The 17,805-nt window shown below is 45.4% G+C and overlaps 1 protein-coding gene across 1 annotated transcript in view; it reads right to left on the bottom strand.

Annotated features, from left to right (window-relative positions):
- The window catches only part of LOC142759653 (dynein axonemal heavy chain 5-like), a 466,211-nt gene that overhangs the window by 124,182 nt on the left and 324,224 nt on the right, over positions 1-17,805 (bottom strand). The window contains 3 exon segments of the mRNA XM_075862058.1: positions 907-1,093; positions 8,503-8,669; positions 8,752-8,856. Coding sequence (XP_075718173.1) covers positions 907-1,093; positions 8,503-8,669; positions 8,752-8,856 — 459 coding nt within the window.

Here is a 17,805-nt window from a genome sequence, read left to right as displayed (position 1 = left end):
CGACTCCCGGGACCCCCGCCGATCAGCTGTTTTGCACTTGCTCACTGTGAATCGTCGACACGGAGGTAGGGGCGATTCACAGGTATTGTAGCCTTCTCCCATTCACTTCAATGGGAGAAAAGGCTGCAATACCTGTGAATTGCCGCTAAATGAGTGTCGAAGATTCACAGTGAGCAAGAATAAATGAAGGGGAAGCAGCGCTCGTACGAGCGCTACGCCTCCTTCAAAATAGCCGGGAGTCAGCCCCCGACTGATCAGCTATTGATGGCCTATCCTCAGGGTAGGCCATCAATTTTTAGGGGCTGGAAAACCCCTTTAATTCCACATATGAAATACAGAAGGGTTTAAGTACATAACATGAAACAATAAATTCAAGTTCTTTTAGAGGGAACACGTTTATGCTGCCCTCTTTAAAGGCAGCTTGAAGAAGTGACACAGTGGTTTTAGCACGGTGTCTGCCATATGATCCTGTTGTGTACTTTTCGTGAAATGTATACTTTATTAGTTCCAGTGCACACATTGCACTGTAAGCTAAGAGTCCTCAATATTTATGAGCTATGGGTATTCCCCGCCCAACTGCCACGGATTGACAGCTTTCTCCCTGTGCATAGGGAAAAAGCTGTTAACCAGTGGGAGTGGGCGGATGAGGGTTCATGAATACAGAGGACTCCTAAGACAACTAGTAAAGTACAAATTTCACAAAAAGTTCACCACAGTTTCTATCGCTAGAAACGTCTAAAGTTGTTCAGCGGTAAGCAAGTGGTTAATTAATAATTACAGATAATATTAGTAAGAAAGTGTTTTTTTATTGTTTATAGTTGGTTAGCTAAGAAAATATTTGTCTTCAACCCCACTAAATTAGATTAGTAATTTGCAGGTAATATAATTTGGACATTGTAAACTTACAGTGCAGAGAATGGCTGTTGGCTTTCCTTCAACTGCTGAGATCTGAATAGCGGATTTCAGACTGTTCATAAAGCTGTTGTTTCCAGATATATCCAATGCATGCAGGGGTATGTCAGCAACGTAGAGAGCCAGTTTAACTAGGGTGGACAGGTGGGATCCCACGCAGCCTACTAATAACGCATTACCACTGTAAAGACAATGATATTAATTTCTAAGAAGAAGGATCACAAACTTTTGCTATGCACCATGGTTTATAAAATATACAGTAAAGAATACACATCTCAGATGTCTGTCTAGTGATAGTAAAATATAAAAAAAATTTAAAGCACATTAATATGAACAGTAATATTACTGTAAACAGACCTGCTATTACTAGATTAAAGTGGATCTGTCAGGCCATATTTAAGGGCAGAGTATTACAACTACAGATCTGTACCCATAATAGCCAATTTATTGTGCAGTTTGGCTAATAGGAGCGCTGAAAGAATACAGCGGATTTAAAGTGTTGATTCAAACCATTTATAGTTAAAAGTTTATATCTAATTCACATACAAATTAGCAACTCTGCAAGGCAGTGGTTTCCAACCACGGTGCCGCGACACTCCGCTCATTCACAGCCATAAAAAAATAAATATGCTTCTGCTTGTAGCAGACGTGACACAAGCACGTCTGCTACAAGTTCCCCCCGACGCTTACTTCTTCAACCTATGCTTGTAGCAGACGTGACGCACACATGTCTGCTAGAAAGTACCTCCACCACTTCCCGCCAGAAGAGCCTGACGGAGAGGAGCCATTAACGCTGCGGTCCTGGACTGCGTACGTATTAGTTTTTTCTCCAGCGGCGTCATAGTGTGCTTACTGCTGGAGAAGGGATTAACTTCTGTCTGTGATGGTCACTTTACTGGGGGGGGGGGGGGGGGGGGGGGGGGGAGGGGAGGGGTCCTATGGTCATTTTGCTGTGAGTGGGGGGCTGATGGTCATTATACTGTGAGTGGAGGGCTGATGTTTATTTTACGGTGAATGGGGGGCTGATGGTAATTTTACTGTGAGTGGGGGATGATGGTCTTCGAGCGATTTCCGCTTATGACCTCCCATTGAAATCAATAGGAGGCAGAAAAAACCTGAAAAAAAGTTTGCTTGTGGTCTCCGCATTAGCTTCAAAGGCTTAAAAAAAATGCGGGCGAAAAATACAGGATAAAAACGCGACAAAAAAAACATCAAACAACACTGTCAATTCAAAATCTGCCTCAAAATTGCAGACTTTTTCTCCCTTACAAAAAACGCAGTGTGAACATACTCTAAGGCTGGATTCATACGAGCGTGTGCGTTTTGTGCCTGCAAAAAATGCGGCGTTTTGCGCGAGCAAAAGGCATTTAACAGCTCTGTGTGTCATTACCATATGATGCGCGGCTGCGTGATTTTCGTGCAGCCGCCATCATTATGACACTCTGTTTGTATGTTTGTAAACAGAAAAGCACGTGGTGCTTTTATATTTTCATTCATACTTTTTACTGCTGTTGCGCGAATTCCGCGCGTCACACGGAAGTGCTTCCGTGTGCTGCGCGTGATTTTCACGCACCCATTGACTTCAATGGGTGCGTGATGTGCGAACAACGCACGAATATAGGATATGTCGTGAGTTTTACGCAGCGGACACACACTGCGTTAAACTCACGGACAGTCTGCACGGCTCCATAGACTAATATAGGTCCGTGCGAGGCACGTGAAAATCACGCGCATTGCACGGACGTATATCACGTTCGCCTGAATAAGCCCTAAGAGTGTAGTGCTTGTTTTTAGCCGTTTTTTGTAAACAATTTTTGGAAGGGGTGCCCTGGGGAACATTTTTTTCCAGGGGTGCCTCGAGCTTGAAAAGGTTGGGAAACTCTGCTGTAAAGCATTGTTTTAATTATATTGTACCGTTATTATGTTGTGGCATGTTTTATAGCCCATTGTAATCTGCAAGGGTATTCTCTATTCTGGAGGTTTTCTGAGATCAAATCTTCCAGTATTTGCTTGCTCAGTTTCTCTATATACTTGGGGGTATATCATTTTTACTCTAGGCATTGTGAAGTAATCTGATGTAGAAAAAAAACAAAGTATCCCACAATGCAGTGCAGCAGAACGTTGCATTATGGGAGCTCAGATTTTATGGGTGTGTTTGTTGATTTGTTCTCTAGTAAATGCTCTTGGCAGCAACCATGTCATTATACCTAGTACTGATGTAAAGAGTTATACATAGAGCGCCTTGCAAAAGTATTCACCGCCTTGGTGTTTTTCCTGTTTTGTTGCATTACAACCTGGAATTAAAATGGACTCTGGGGGGGTTTGTACCATTTGATTTACACAACATGTCTACTACTTTGAAGGTGCAAAATATAATTTTTCTGTGACACAAATAATAATTACAACAAAAAACAGAGATCTTTAAAGTACATAAGTCTTCAGGCCCGGGAAGTCAATAATTTCTGGAGCCACCTTTTACTGCAATTACAGATGCAAGTCTCTTGGGGTTTGTCTCTATTATCTCAGCACATCTAGACACTGGGATTTTTGACCATTCTTCCAGACAAAACTGCTCCAACTGATTCAAGTTGCAATGCTATACAACAGTTTTCAAGTCACGCCACAGATTTTAATTTAGATTAAGGTCTGGGCTTTGACTAGGACATTCCAAGACATTTAAAGTGTAGCTAAACGTTCGGCAAACTTCTGACATGTCATAGTGACATGTCAGAAGTTTGGATTGGTGGGGGTCCGAGCACTGAGACCCTCACCAATCGCTAGAATGAAGCAGCTGAAGCGCTCGTGTGAGCGTTCTGCTGCTTCGTTTCTGTTCTGATCTTTCCGGAAATGAATGTATCGGTGTACGGACTCAATAGAAAGTCTATGAGCCCGTACTCCGATACATCGGCTTTACGGAAAAAGCCGAACAGAAACGAAGCAGCAGAACGTTCACATGAGTGCTTCAGCTGCTTCATTCTAGCGATTGGTGGGGGTCTCCGTGCTCGGACCCCGACCGATCCAAACTTCTGACATGTCACTATGACATGTCAGAGGTTTGTCAAACGTTTAGCTACACTTTAAATGTTTCCCCCTTAAACCCCTCCAATGTAGCTTTAGCAGCATGTTTACGGTCATTGTCCTGCTGGAAGGTGAACCTCTGTCCCAGTCTCAAATCTCTGGTAGACTGAAACAGGTTTCCCTATAGAATTGCCCTGTATTTACTGCCATCCATATTTCCTTCAATCCTGACGAGATTTTCAGTCCCTGCCAATTAAAAGCATGCCCACAGCATTATGCTGTCACCACTACAATGCTTCACTGTGGGAATGGTGATGGGAATTGTTGGGTTTGCGCTACACATAGCGTTTCCCATGATGGCCAAAAAGTTTAGTTTCATCTAACAAGTGAACCTTCTTCCATGTGTTTGGGGAGGCTGCCACATGCTGGTTGGCAAAATCAGAATGTGATTTCTTATGTTTTTTGTGCCACTCTTCCATAATGCCCCATTCTGTCAATTGTACAATTTATAGTGGTCCTATGAACAGATATTTCCATTTCTGCTGTGGATCTTTGGAGTTCCTTCAGTGTTATCGTTGGTATCTTTGTTGAATCTCTGATTAATACCCTGCTTGCTTTATCCGTGAGTTTTGGTGGGAGCCCACAGTTATTGGGTGTGACTTGATATATATAAGGTCATCCTCGGAAGCAGGACTTGCCCACTGCCGCTTGTATTGCATCCAGTGGCGGATCATCATTAGGGCTCCCGAGGTGCCCATGGCCGCCCGAACCCCCTCATGCCCGGTGGCGTCGCTAGCACCGGAGGGAGCCCCGATGCCAGGGCCGCACCTGTCAACCTGTCATGAGGCGAGGTGAGCTTCTGTCCTACTTAGCAGCCGTGGTCTGTGCTGAAACTCGACCCTCCAGCCCCCCTTCCCTGCTCTACACATCTCTCCTCCTGCTTCTAGCAGTCGGGACATGGGGGAGGGGAGACTGTCTGCGGGCTCTGTGTTGGGCTGTGAGCAGGAGAAACGCTGTGTGAAGACTCCCACCACATCAACCTGCTGAACGCCCTTCACAAATATCCTACATAAAAGGTAAGTGCATGCGTGTTTACAATGTGTACTATATATATATATATATATATATATATATCTGCAGCAATTCCGCAGAAACTAGCAAAAATTCTGCTGCAGAAATAAAGCACCATTTCCTGCATTTTTGCTGCAGTACATGGTGCGTATTTTGCTGCGTTTTTATCAATGTTGGGAGATGGTGAGATCTCCTCTGAAAAAAGGCAGCAATTCTGTCCACTTTCCGTAGCAGGAGTTGACATGCTGCAGTACAAGAAATACGCACCGCAGGACAAAATGTCTATTCGGACATTTTATGCAACGTCTGGATGAGATTTGGTAAATCTCACTCACTTTGCCACTACTGTATTCTGCGTATTTTCCGGGCGGAAAATACTCACCAATTCCGTTAAGTGTGGACAAGCCCAGATACAGTAGCAGCAGAGTAGATTAGATGTGAACAATTCTCATCCACATGCTGCGTAAACTATAAAGGGAAAAAAAGCTCAGAAATTTACCTGCGGTGCGTTATTTTATTACGCAGCATGTCAATTGTATTTGCGTAAACGCTGCTCATTTGTTTCGGGTTTTCCCCATTTAATTCAATGGGGTGGTAAAAGCCGCAACAAATAACAGATGTTATGTAAAAACGCAATTTAGAAAAAATAAAAATCTTATACTTGCCCAGAATTCAGTTTCTTCGTCCGGGCCGGCCTCCTGGGATGATGTTTCACCCCATGTGACCGCTGCAGCCAATCACAGACTGCAGCAGTCATATGGGATAAAATGTCATCCCAGGGCTGCACTGTAGCGACGCTGTGTAGCACTATATGCAAGGGGGGGGAGCGCTGTGTTGCACTATATACAAGGGGGAGCGCTGTGTGGCACTATATACAAGGGGGGAGCGCTGTGTGGCACTATATATAAGGAAGGGAGCGCTGTGTGGCTCCATATATAAGGAAGGGAGCGCTGTGTGGCACTATATACAAGGGGGAGTGTTGTGTGGCTCTATCTATAGGGGGCTGTGTGATGTTATCTATAGGGGGCTGTGTGACGCTCTCTACAGGGGGTTGTGTGTGTGGCGCTCTCTACAGGGGGTTGTGTGTGTGGCGCTATCTACAGGTGTGTGTGTGTGTGTGTGGCGCTATCTACAGGGGGGTGTGTGGCGCTATCTACAGGGGGTGTGTGTGGCGCTGTCTACATGGGGGGTTGGCGCTATCTACAGGCGGCACTTTGTATGTGGTGCTTTACTTTACAGTGTGTGACACAATTATATTCAGGGGCGCAGTGCATGGTGATATTATATTTAAGGACTGCAGAAATGGGTCATGGCCAGGAGAAGTCGGCATGAGCTCTGGACCGGAAGGAGAAGAAAAGAGGAAAAAAAACTAATAGCATCTGAGACGTCATCACCTGTGAGTCACTGGATTTGTAGAGAATCTGTCCCCTCTCCTGACATGTTTATTATAGGAAATCCTTGTATTCCACACAACGTCTTTCTGAAGTCCAGCACTGATAGGAAAATTGGTGTTACCAATCCCCTTGTCAGGAGGATGTGTCCCTGCACAGTGTGATACTGTCAGTATGTAGGGACACAGCCCTGTGAAAGGGGAATCGTAACACCCATTAGTTAATGCTTGTGCAAAAAGGTAGTGTTAGCAATAGTTACTGTGCGGCAGGGTGGCGGTGGAGAAGGGGGGCCCAAGTTTGGGTAACAGCCCAGGGCCCATGGTCTTCTTAATCCGCCACTGATTGCATCCCAATATAACGCCTTTGACATTTTCCCTGACGAACTGGGAGTATCTGGTGAAACTCGTATGAGACACGGTGTTTAATGATAGGGATGCTTTAAAGAGGCTCTGTCACCAGATTTTGCAACCCCTATCTGCTATTGCAGCAGATAGGCGCTGCAATGTAGATTACAGTAACGTTTTTATTTTTAAAAAACTAGCATTTTTGGCCAAGTTATGACCATTTTTGTAGTTATGCAAATGAGGCTTGCAAAAGTCCAAGTGGGTGTGTTTAAAAGTAAAAGTACAAGTGGGCGTGTATTATGTGCGTACATCGGGGCGTTTTTTAATACTTTTACTAGCTGGGCGCTCTGATGAGAAGTATCATCCACTTCTCTTCAGAACGCCCAGCTTCTGGCAGTGCAGACAGCGTGTTCTCGAGAGATCACGCTGTGACGTCACTCACAGGTCCTGCATCGTGTAAGACAAGCGAGGACACCGGCACCAGAGGCTACAGTTGATTCTGCAGCAGCATCAGCGTTTGCAGGTAAGTAGCTACATCGACTTACCTGCTAACGCCGATGCTGCTGCAGAATCATCTGTAGCCTCTGGTGCCGGTGTCCTCGCTCGTCTGACACGATGCAGGACCTGTGAGTGATGACACAGCGTGATCTCTCGAGAACACGCTGTGTCTGCACTGCCAGAAGCTGGGCGTTCTGAAGAGAAGTGGATGATACTTCTCATCAGAGCGCCCAGCTAGTAAAAGTATTAAAAACGCCCCGATGTACGCACATAATACACGCCCAGTTAGACTTTTACTTTTAAACACACCCACTTGGACTTTTGCAAGCCTCATTTGCATAACTACAAAAATGGTCATAACTTGGCCAAAAATGCTCGTTTTTTAAAAATAAAAACGTTACTGTAATCTACATTGCAGCGCCTATCTGCTGCAATAGCAGATAGGGGTTGCAAAATCTGGTGACAGAGCCTCTTTAGGGGTGAGGGTTAGGTTACTGATTGGAATCAGGGGTCTCCCTTTTTCAAAGCAGCAGCCCCGCTATACATACCACTGCTAGGAGCAATGTGAAGTATAGTGTAGATCAAACCACTGAATGATCATACTATACCATGATACTGTCCCATGACATTGTCCTATCCTGTCCGATGTTGTTAAGAGGTTACTACTAGTGACCTTATATACCAATTATCTTCATTTTTCTATTATTTAGCTTGCTGTTTTAGCAGATTAAATACTAAGTTATAAATACGTACCCCTCTTTATGAAAATACAATTTATGGCATTGGGTACTACAACAGGCGCCCAGTCCAGATCAAAATACGGAGATTAATCTGATTATTTAGGGGTTTGTTTATTTAACAAAAATAAAAGGTGTGAATACATATGCGCTCACAACTTGTTTTTTTTTTTTTTTTTTATAATTTTCTATCATTGAACTAACAGTTTGGACTATTTAGTCAGGTCCATTACAAAAAAAAATCTTATTTAAAATCCATTTTAATTCCAGGCTGTAATGCAAAAAAATAGAAAAAACACCAAGGGGGTGAATACTTTCATAAGGCACTCTGTGGTTTTAATAAATGCCACACTTAACTTTGTAATAAAAATTTATTACAAAATTTCTTACTTATGATTGATTATAATAGATGAAGTCAGAGATTTATTCTTAATCATTTTAAAATAATCAAGGAAGAATAATTAGCACAGAAAACATCACAAAATATTGTACATGGGATAGACTTTCACTAAATATTGTAGCTTTACTCACCCATTCTCACTACACAAGACTCTGTGTATGCGGATAACTTGAATTACAACGTTCTCTGATAATTCAATATGCAGTTTTTGGTGTCCAAGCTCCTCATTGTAATGCTGTACAATGGTCCCCAAGAAGCTTTGTACATCATCAAGTTTTTCAAGTGATTGCAGCAAGACCTAAGCAACCATAATAAGTATAGGTTTACTGTCAATAAGGAAAAGAATATACAGTGTAATACAACATGCTGCATGGAGTTACCTTGACGTCTTTGTTATCTGTACTGACCTGATGAGAAAACTTAATTTCCAAAGGAAATGATGTATATATTTTTTGAAGTGCAGATGTTGTTATGTCTGGAAAATACTGGTGATAGACAGAATAATTAATAATAACTTACATTAATAAATATACAAATTACTTTTATTTAACTTTTATTGAATCATAATAGTTATTTCAAATAAACCAACATATATTTTTTTAACGTAGTTACATAAGTTGAAAAAAGACACAGGTCCAATATGTTTAACCTTTCTGTAAAGGATCTGCCAGGCACAGCTTCAGGGTTAAAGAGGCTCTGTCACCAGATTTTGCAACCCCTATCTGCTATTGCAGCAGATAGGCGCTGCAATGTAGATTACAGTAACGTTTTTATTTTTAAAAAACGAGCATTTTTGGCCAAGTTATGGCCATTTTTGTATTTATGCAAATGAGGCTTGCAAAAGTACAACTGGGCGTGTTGAAAAGTAAAAGTACAACTGGGCGTGTATTATGTGCGTACATCGGGGCGTTTTTAATACTTTTAGTAGCTGGGCGTTCTGATGAGAAGTATCATCCACTTCTCTTCACAACGCCCAGCTTCTGGCAGTGCAGATCTGTGACGTCACTCACAGGTCCTGCATCGTGTCGGACACATCGGCACCAGAGGCTACAGTTGATTCTGCAGCAGCATCAGCGTTTGCAGGTAAGTAGCTACATCGACTTACCTGCTAACGCCGATGCTGCTGCAGAATCATCTGTAGCCTCTGGTGCCGATGTGTCCTCGCTCGTCTGACACGATGCAGGACCTGTGAGTGACGTCACAGCGTGATCTGGCAGAAGCTGGGCGTTCTGAAGAGAAGTGGATGATACTTCTCGTCAGAGCGCCCAGCTAGTAAAAGTATTAAAAACGCCCCGATGTACGCACATAATACACGCCCACTTGGACTTTTACTTTTAAACACACCCACTTGGACTTTTGCAAGCCTCATTTGCATAACTACAAAAATGGTCATAACTTGGCCAAAAATGCTCGTTTTTTAAAAATAAAATCGTTACTGTAATCTACATTGCAGCGCCTATCTGCTGCAATAGCAGATAGGGGTTGCAAAATCTGGTGACAGAGCCTCTTTAACTTCCTTAGGTAATCAGTCTTCACCTGAGTCTATCTCTCTGAGACTGACTCCAGCTTCCACCACTCAGGCTGGCAGGCTTAGGAGTGGGAGAGCCTATCGCAGCCTGGCCAGACTCAGCTAGCTCCCGCCCTCTGTCTATTTATACCTGCCTTTCCTTTTCCTCCTTGCTTGTGATTCTTTCCGTGTGGTTTCCTGGCCCAGCTACAGCTCCTAACAATTTGATCCTGCTCCATTCTGACCCTGGCTTTCTGACTACTCTTCTGCTCTGCGTTTGGTACCTCGTGCTCTCCTGGTTTGACTTGGCTCGTTCACCACTCTGTTGCTCACGGCGTTGCCGTGGGCAACTTCCCCTTTCCCTTTGCTTTATATTCCCTTGTATGTTTTGTCTCATGCACTTACTGAGCGTAGGGACCGCCGCCCAGTTGTACCCCGTCGCCTAGGGCGGGTCGTTGCAAGTAGGCAGGGACAGAGTGGCGGGTAGATTAGGGCTCACTTGTCCGTTTCCCTACCCCTATCATTACATAATCACAAGCCCATATACCTAGTCTACACTGGTCCCTGACACTACTATGGACCCCCTTGAGACCCTGGCTCAGCAAATGCAGGGTCTCTCCCTACAGGTCCAGGCCCTGGCTCAGAAGGTCAACCAGCCTGAGGCTACCTTGGTGGTTCCCCTCACCTCAACTCCTGAACCCCAGCTCAAGTTGCCCGACCGGTTCTCAGGGGACCGGAGGGCTTTTCTCTCCTTTCGGGAGAGTTGCAGGCTTTACTTTCGCTTAAAGCCCCACTCCTCAGGTTCTGAGAGCCAGCGAGTGGGTATGGTCTCTGCTTCTACTGTGGGGATGACAAGCATCAAGTGAACAACTGTCCTAAGCGTAAGAATGCAGCCGGTGAACTTCCGCGCCTAAGTGATCATCGGGGAGGTCACTTGGGCGCACAGGTATTTCCCGTAAATATGAAACGTAATAAGATCTTGCTTCCCTTTCAGGTCTCTTTTGGTGGTAGGTCTGCTACCGGCAGCGCCTTCGTGGATTCAGGGTCCTCTGCTAATATCATGTCTGTGGAATTTGCTATGTCTCTTGCTATGCCTTTAATTGATTTGCCTAAACCTGTCCCGGTAGTGGGTATCGACTCCACTCCTCTTGCTAATGGTTATTTTACACAGCATACCCCTGTTTTTGAACTCCTTGTTGGCTCCATGCATTTGGAGCAGTGCTCTGTACTGGTGATGCAGGGATTATCGTCCGATTTGGTTTTAGGCCTTCCCTGGTTGCAGTTGCATAATCCCACGTTTGACTAGAATACTGGGGAGCTTACCAAATGGGGTAATGAATGTTTGATGTCATGTTTTTCTGTTAATTCTATTTCTCCCCCTGAGGAGGTGAACACGCTACCTGAGTTTGTTCGGGACTTCGCTGATGTTTTCTCTAAGGCGGCCTCCGAAGTGTTACCTCCTCATAGAGAATACGATTGTGCTATCGAATTGGTGTTAGGAGCTGTAGCTGGGCCAGGAAACCACACGGAAAGAATCACAAGCAAGGAGGAAAAGGAAAGGCAGGTATAAATAGACAGAGGGCGGGAGCTAGCGGAGTCTGGCCAGGCTGCGATAGGCTCTCCCACTCCTAAGCCTGCCAGCCTGAGTGGTGGAAGCTGGAGTCAGTCTCAGAGAGATAGACTCAGGTGAAGACTGATTACCTAAGGAAGTTAACCCTGAAGCTGTGCCTGGCAGATCCTTTACAGTACCCCCCCTTTTATGAGGGGCCACCGGACCCTTTCTAAGCGGACCTTCGTTTCCCCAGTAAACCAGTTTCTTTTTCAGTGGCAGGGGTATGATAAGGGACTCTCCTGTAGCTATAATCTTCTTCTGAATAACACGGCTATACGAAAATCATCTAATGAGTTGAGATGGGAGCGTGAGCTGGGAGAAGAGTTTTCCGAGGAGGAATGGGTGAAGGCGTCGGGGTGGATTCTACGTCATTCTAGATGTATTAATCATGTGGAACTCACACGGAAAATTCACCTCAGATGGTACTTGACGCCATCTAGATTTGCTCACTTTTTCGTTGGTTCATCTAATAGTTGTTGGAGAGGGTGTGGATCTATAGGATCGACTATACATATGTGGTGGTATTGCTCGATGATTAGAGGTTTGTGGAAAGAGGTGTACAAATTGATGAAAGAGATTACTGGGAAAGATATTCCTTACAAACCAGAATTGGCAGTTCTGGATATTGGGATGGGAGATATTTCCTATGAAGTACGAGTAGTGATACATCACATATTCATTGCCACTAGGCTGTCCATTGCCAAGTCCTGGAAGGCGAATATATCGCCCTCTATATCAGAAGTAATTAGTAGAATAAATACTACTTGCCATCATGAGTCTCTTTTATTGCAAACTCCTGCTAGTCATGCTAAATGTTTGAAAAATTGGAGGATATGGATAGACTCGCGATATTATACACAATGGTATAATGAATGATATGTATGCAAGTGAATTTATGATACAGGGTCAATACAACCCTCTTCTCCCACTCTTCACACACTGATAGCAACACCGCAGAAGAAATGCCTCCCGATCTGACCCCCTTAGACTTTTATCTTTGGTGTCATCTGAAGGCAATTGTCTATGCTGTGAAGATAAGAGATGTGCAGCAACTGAAACTACGGATACTGGAAGCCTGTGCTAACGGATACTGGAAGCCTGTGCTAGCATTTCTTCTGCGGTGTTGCTATCAGTGTGTGAAGAGTGGGAGAAGAGGTTTGCATTGACAATCCAACACAATGGGCAGCACTTTGAACACATTTTATAAGTGGTCAGAAACTTGTAAATAACTCATGAAAGAATAAAGTAATGTTAAAACCAAGCACACGATTGTTTTTCTTGTGAAATTCTCGATAAGTTTGATGTGTCACATGACCCTCTTCCCATTGAAAAAACTAAAGTTGGATACAAAATTGCCGACTTCAAAATGGCCGCCATGGTCAACACCCAGCTTGAAAAGTTTCCCCCCTCCCATATACTAATGTTCCACAAACAGGAAGTTAATATCACCAACCATTCCCATTTTATTTAGGTGTATCCATATAAATGGCCCACCCTGTATTTATATCATGCAGTGCACTTCCAAACTGAAGATACACTTTAACCCCATCCCGCTCCTTGATGTACTGTTTCGTCATGCTGACCGCATCGTTCGCGCTCAGTGACAGACTAGTACGTCATGGTAAAGTGCATTGCCATTTTCCCCTGGTGCTTCATCGAGCTGTGATGCTTGCTGTTTCCGACAGCAGGCTATCACAGCTCAGTTTGCAGGGACCAATCATGGTGGTCCCGCCTCTGTGATCGTTGCTATTGGTTAGTCAGTGACAACCGACCAATAGCAGCAATCGCATACATAATTTCCTGCTCTGACCTCAGATCCTACCGCACTCATTCCTCTGTTGGAGTCGTTGAGAGCGATTGTGTCGAGAGACAGTGTAGAGTAATGGAAAAAAAAACATATATAGTTTTTTGTTTTTTTTTGCTTTTCCCACCTACCTTCTATCCACTTCCCACTCATGTCCTTGTGTTCCCCTTGTCACCCACGTTTTTGGTCAGTGATCTCTATCACTAACCACTTTTGAGTTTTCAAGACCACATTTCTTGGTCCCTGGGAATTATTAATTAATTTAATTTTTCTTTATAAAATATAATACATTTTTATTTTAAAAAAAGTTAGTTTAGAAAGTTAGCAGCTAGTTCGTTTAGTATTAGGGTTAGTTAGCATCAGGGAACCATCAAAAAGCGTAGTTAGGTATAGCGCAAGGGAATTTAGCGTCAGGAATCAGTCACAATAGTTAGGTTTAGCGTCAGGAATCCGTCACTGTAGTTAGGGTTAGCGTCAGGAATCCGTCACTGTAGTTAGGGTTAGCGTTAGGGATCCGTCACTGTAGTTAGGTTTAGCGTCAGGGAAGTTCACATAAAATCAGTTGTTAGTGTCAGGGAATCGTTAGGTATAGCGTCAGGGAATTTAGTGTCAGGAATCAGTCACCGTATTTAGGTTTAGTGTTAGGGATCCATCACCGTAGTTAGGTTTAGTGTCAGGAAAGTTTGGAATAATCTAGTTAGATCTAGAGTCACGGAATCCTCGCCGTAGTTAGGTTTAATGTCAGGGAAGTTCACATAAAATCTAGTTAGGTTTAGTGTTAGGAACCCTCGCCCAAGTTAGGTTTAGTGTCAGGGAAGTCCACTAGTTCTATAAAAAAAAAAGGTTTTAGGTAGCAGTCTATTACTTCTAGTTAGGGAAGTATACTTTTATTTTGTTCTCTTCAAGTTTTCTTAATTTTTTTTTTTTTTTGCTGTATACAAAATACACGTGTCTAAGCACACAATTTACACGTGTCTATGCACATAAATAAAGCTGTCCCAAAGGTCATTTTCTGCCGAAAAGGCCTATGCGTTTCTTGCATCTGACAGACTCATCAGATGGCGAGACTCTTTTATTTGTCAAACTGCTCATCCAGTGATGAAGGGAAGGGACCCCCTAGGAGACGCCCCAGGAACTCCACCACAATTGAAACCCCTAAGAGAAGTGACCCCACAACAGTTGAAACCCCCTGAGCAAAGTGACCCCATTTGGACCACCACACCAGACAATTATGAGCCCCACATCCCAAGTACACGGCAGCCCAGGGATAAAATTTAATAAGGCAGGGCTCAGTGAGATGGACTTTTTCAAGTTCTTTTTCACAAATGAATTTATAGAGCTTGTTGTGTCCCAGACAAATTTATATGCCCAACAGTATATGACCAAGAACCCGCACATCATTTTATGCCCAATCCCACAGGTGGACTCCTGTAGATGCAGCAGAGTTGGGCAAGTTCTGGGGACTGCTCTTGGACATGGGGCTTCTGAAAAAGCCATCCATTAGGACCTACTGGAGTACAGACATGTTATACCACACCCCGATGTACCGCATGGCCATGTCCATGGCCATGTGCAGGATGCGTTATAAGGCAATACTTCGCCTCTTACATTATGCTGATAATGAGAAGCGCCCACCCCGAGATGACCCCAGTTTTGACCGTTAAACTGTATAAGCGGAGACCACTATTAGACCATTTCAGTGCCCAGTTTGCCCAAGCATACAACCCCGAAAAGTTTATTTCTATTGATGAGTCCCTGGTACATTTTAAAGGGAGGCTTCAATTCCGCCAGTACCTGCTGAGTAAGAGGGCAAGGTATGGCGTGAAAATGTATAAGCTGTGTGAGGGTGCATCAGGGCATACTTACAAATTTAGGCTATATGAAGGAAAGGACACCAGTATTCAGCCCCTAGAATGCCCCCCTTACTGGGAGTTAATGCAAAAATGGTGTCCATAGTCATGTGATGGATACAAAGGTGCATGCTGGGTGGTGTGGTGGGGTCTTATAAGGTCAAGGGGGAAAAGACCTGGGATGTATGTTAACCCCCCCCCCCGTAGGTATGTATGTGTGTATGTATGTGTGTGTGTATTGTGACAACTTGGGGGACAACTTAGCTCACAGGATCGCCATCTCCAGGGTGAGATGGTTGGCACACATAGAAAGTTCATTCCAACTCATTGAATAAGGGTTTAAACCAGCCACAGCTAGCTTTATTGTCTTCAACACATCAAGCAGTGTTACAACAAAAATCATACAAAATAAACCCTAGGCCGTCCAGCCTATAACTAAACATTAAGTGTCCCTCACTAAGAGACCCTGAGCCTTGTGCCCAGTACCTCAAAACCTTCACCTTACATGGTGGTGACTCTCACAGGCTAGCATGCCTGTCTTCCCCAGACTGAGAGCCGTGTGTGAGCAGCACATACCTCTGTCACGATGCGGGGTGTGGACCCACTGGGCCGTACCGCGTAGCGGGGATGGCAGCTGGCCAAACCGGAAGGTACACAGTTCAATGGTTCAGCGAGAGTACCTGAGGCAATCGTAGGCAGTGGCGAGGCGGACACGTCCAGAACCAGGCGGTGGGAAGTCGTTTGGTGAGGCGTAGCAGGGTAGCGTAGACTGTAGCACAGCACGGCAGGTAGCACAGCACGGCAATAGCACTAGGTAGCACGGAAACAGGATACGGGATACGGAATACAGGAGCAAGGTACACTGGGAGGCTGGAAGACACTAGGAGACCATAAGCAAGACGAACAACGGGAAAACTAACAACGCTCTGGCAAAGGGCAAGAGGGCAGAGCCCTTTTTATAGCCCAGGGCATCCTGGGCCAGATTGCAGTTTTTTGCAAAACGCGCGCACTGGCCCTTTAAGAACGTGCACGCGCGGGCGCGCGTACCCGCCGGAGACACTCGGAACCCGGAAGAGAGTGCCGGCGCCTGACTGGGGGACGACGCTGCAGGCAGGTAAGCTGTCCATGGCCACGGCCGTCGGGGTTAACGACCGATCGACGGGCCGTGGCCATAGACGTTACAGTATCCCCCCTCTTACGCCCCCTCTTCTTGGGACCAGAGCGAGAGAGAAACTTCCTCACAAGGACAGGGGCATCGATGTTCTCCTCTGGCTCCCAAGACCTCTCTTCTGAGCCGAACCCCCTCCAGTCCACCAAATAAAATGACCTTCCTCCCACCTTCTTGGTAGCCAGAATCTCCTTTACCTCGAAAGTCCCAGATGGGCCGCCAGGAACCACTGCGGGACTAGGAGTCCTGGAGTAGCGGTTCAGCACCACCGGTTTTAGCAGGGAGACGTGAAAGGAGTTAGGGATCCTGAGAGTGGGGGGGAGCCGCAGCTTGTAGGATACCGGGTTAATTTGTAGCAGGACTTCAAAGGGACCAAGGAACCTCGGGGCAAATTTGCATGACGGCACCTTCAGCCGGATATTCCTAGAAGACAGCCAGACTTTAGTCCCTGGAAGGAACTGCGGAGGAACCCGTCTTCTTGTATCTGCCTTTCTCTTCATGCGGTCCACCGCCAAGAGGATAGAAGATCGGGTCTGTTGCCATATCTGTAGAAAGTCCCTGAAGGTGGAGTCGGCTGCAGGCACCTGGGACATTGTAGAAACAGGAAGAGGTATACGAGGATGTTGGCCGTAGACGATGAAAAATGGACTGGATGTGGTCGACTTACTGGTGTGGTTGTTATAGGAGAACTCTGCCCACGGGAGCAACTGACCCAATCATCATGGCGCCTGGACACAAAGTGACGTAGGTAGTTCTCCATAATCTGGTTAACTCTCTCGACTTGCCCGTTGGACTGGGGATGATAGGCCGAAGAGAAGTCCAATTTCACACCGAGGAGCCCGCAGAGTGCTCTCCAAAACTTCGAGGTGAACTGGACACCTCTGTCCGAGACAATATGCAGGGGCAAGCCGTGCAGACGGAAGATGTGCTGTATGAAGAGGTCAGCCAACCACGTAGCAGACGGCAGAGCGGTCAACGGGATGAAGTGAGCCATCTTGGAAAATCGATCCACCACCACCCAGATCACACTGCAACTCGCAGAAGGAGGAAGATCCATGACGAAGTCCATAGCGACATGTTGCCACGGGGCAACGGGCACAGGCAGTGGTTGGAGCAAGCCCGCATGTCTGGAGTGAGCAACTTTATTTGCTGCGCAGACTGTGCACGAGGAGACAAAGTCCATGACATCTTTGGGCAGCGTGGGCCACCAGAACTGACGGGTGATTAAATCTTGGGTCTTATGAGCACCCGCGTGACCTGCCAGCTTAGAGTTGTGACCCCAGCGAAGAATTCTTCCTCGGTCAGCCAGACGCACAAAAGTCCTACCCGGAGGAATGTCTCTGACTTGCAGGGGATTCACAGAGAAGATACAGGATGGGTCAATGATATTCTGTGGAGATTCCATGGCGTCCTCGGTTTCGAAAGATCTAGACAAGGCATCGGCCCTCACATTCTTGTCGGCGCGACGGTAGTGGAGTTCGAACCGAAACCGA

The sequence above is a fragment of the Rhinoderma darwinii genome, chromosome 4 (genome assembly GCF_050947455.1).
Source record: "Rhinoderma darwinii isolate aRhiDar2 chromosome 4, aRhiDar2.hap1, whole genome shotgun sequence".
Classification (NCBI taxonomy): domain Eukaryota; kingdom Metazoa; phylum Chordata; class Amphibia; order Anura; family Rhinodermatidae; genus Rhinoderma; species Rhinoderma darwinii.
Note: the sequence above shows the minus strand (reverse complement) of the source record. Positions and strands in the feature narration are given on the sequence as shown.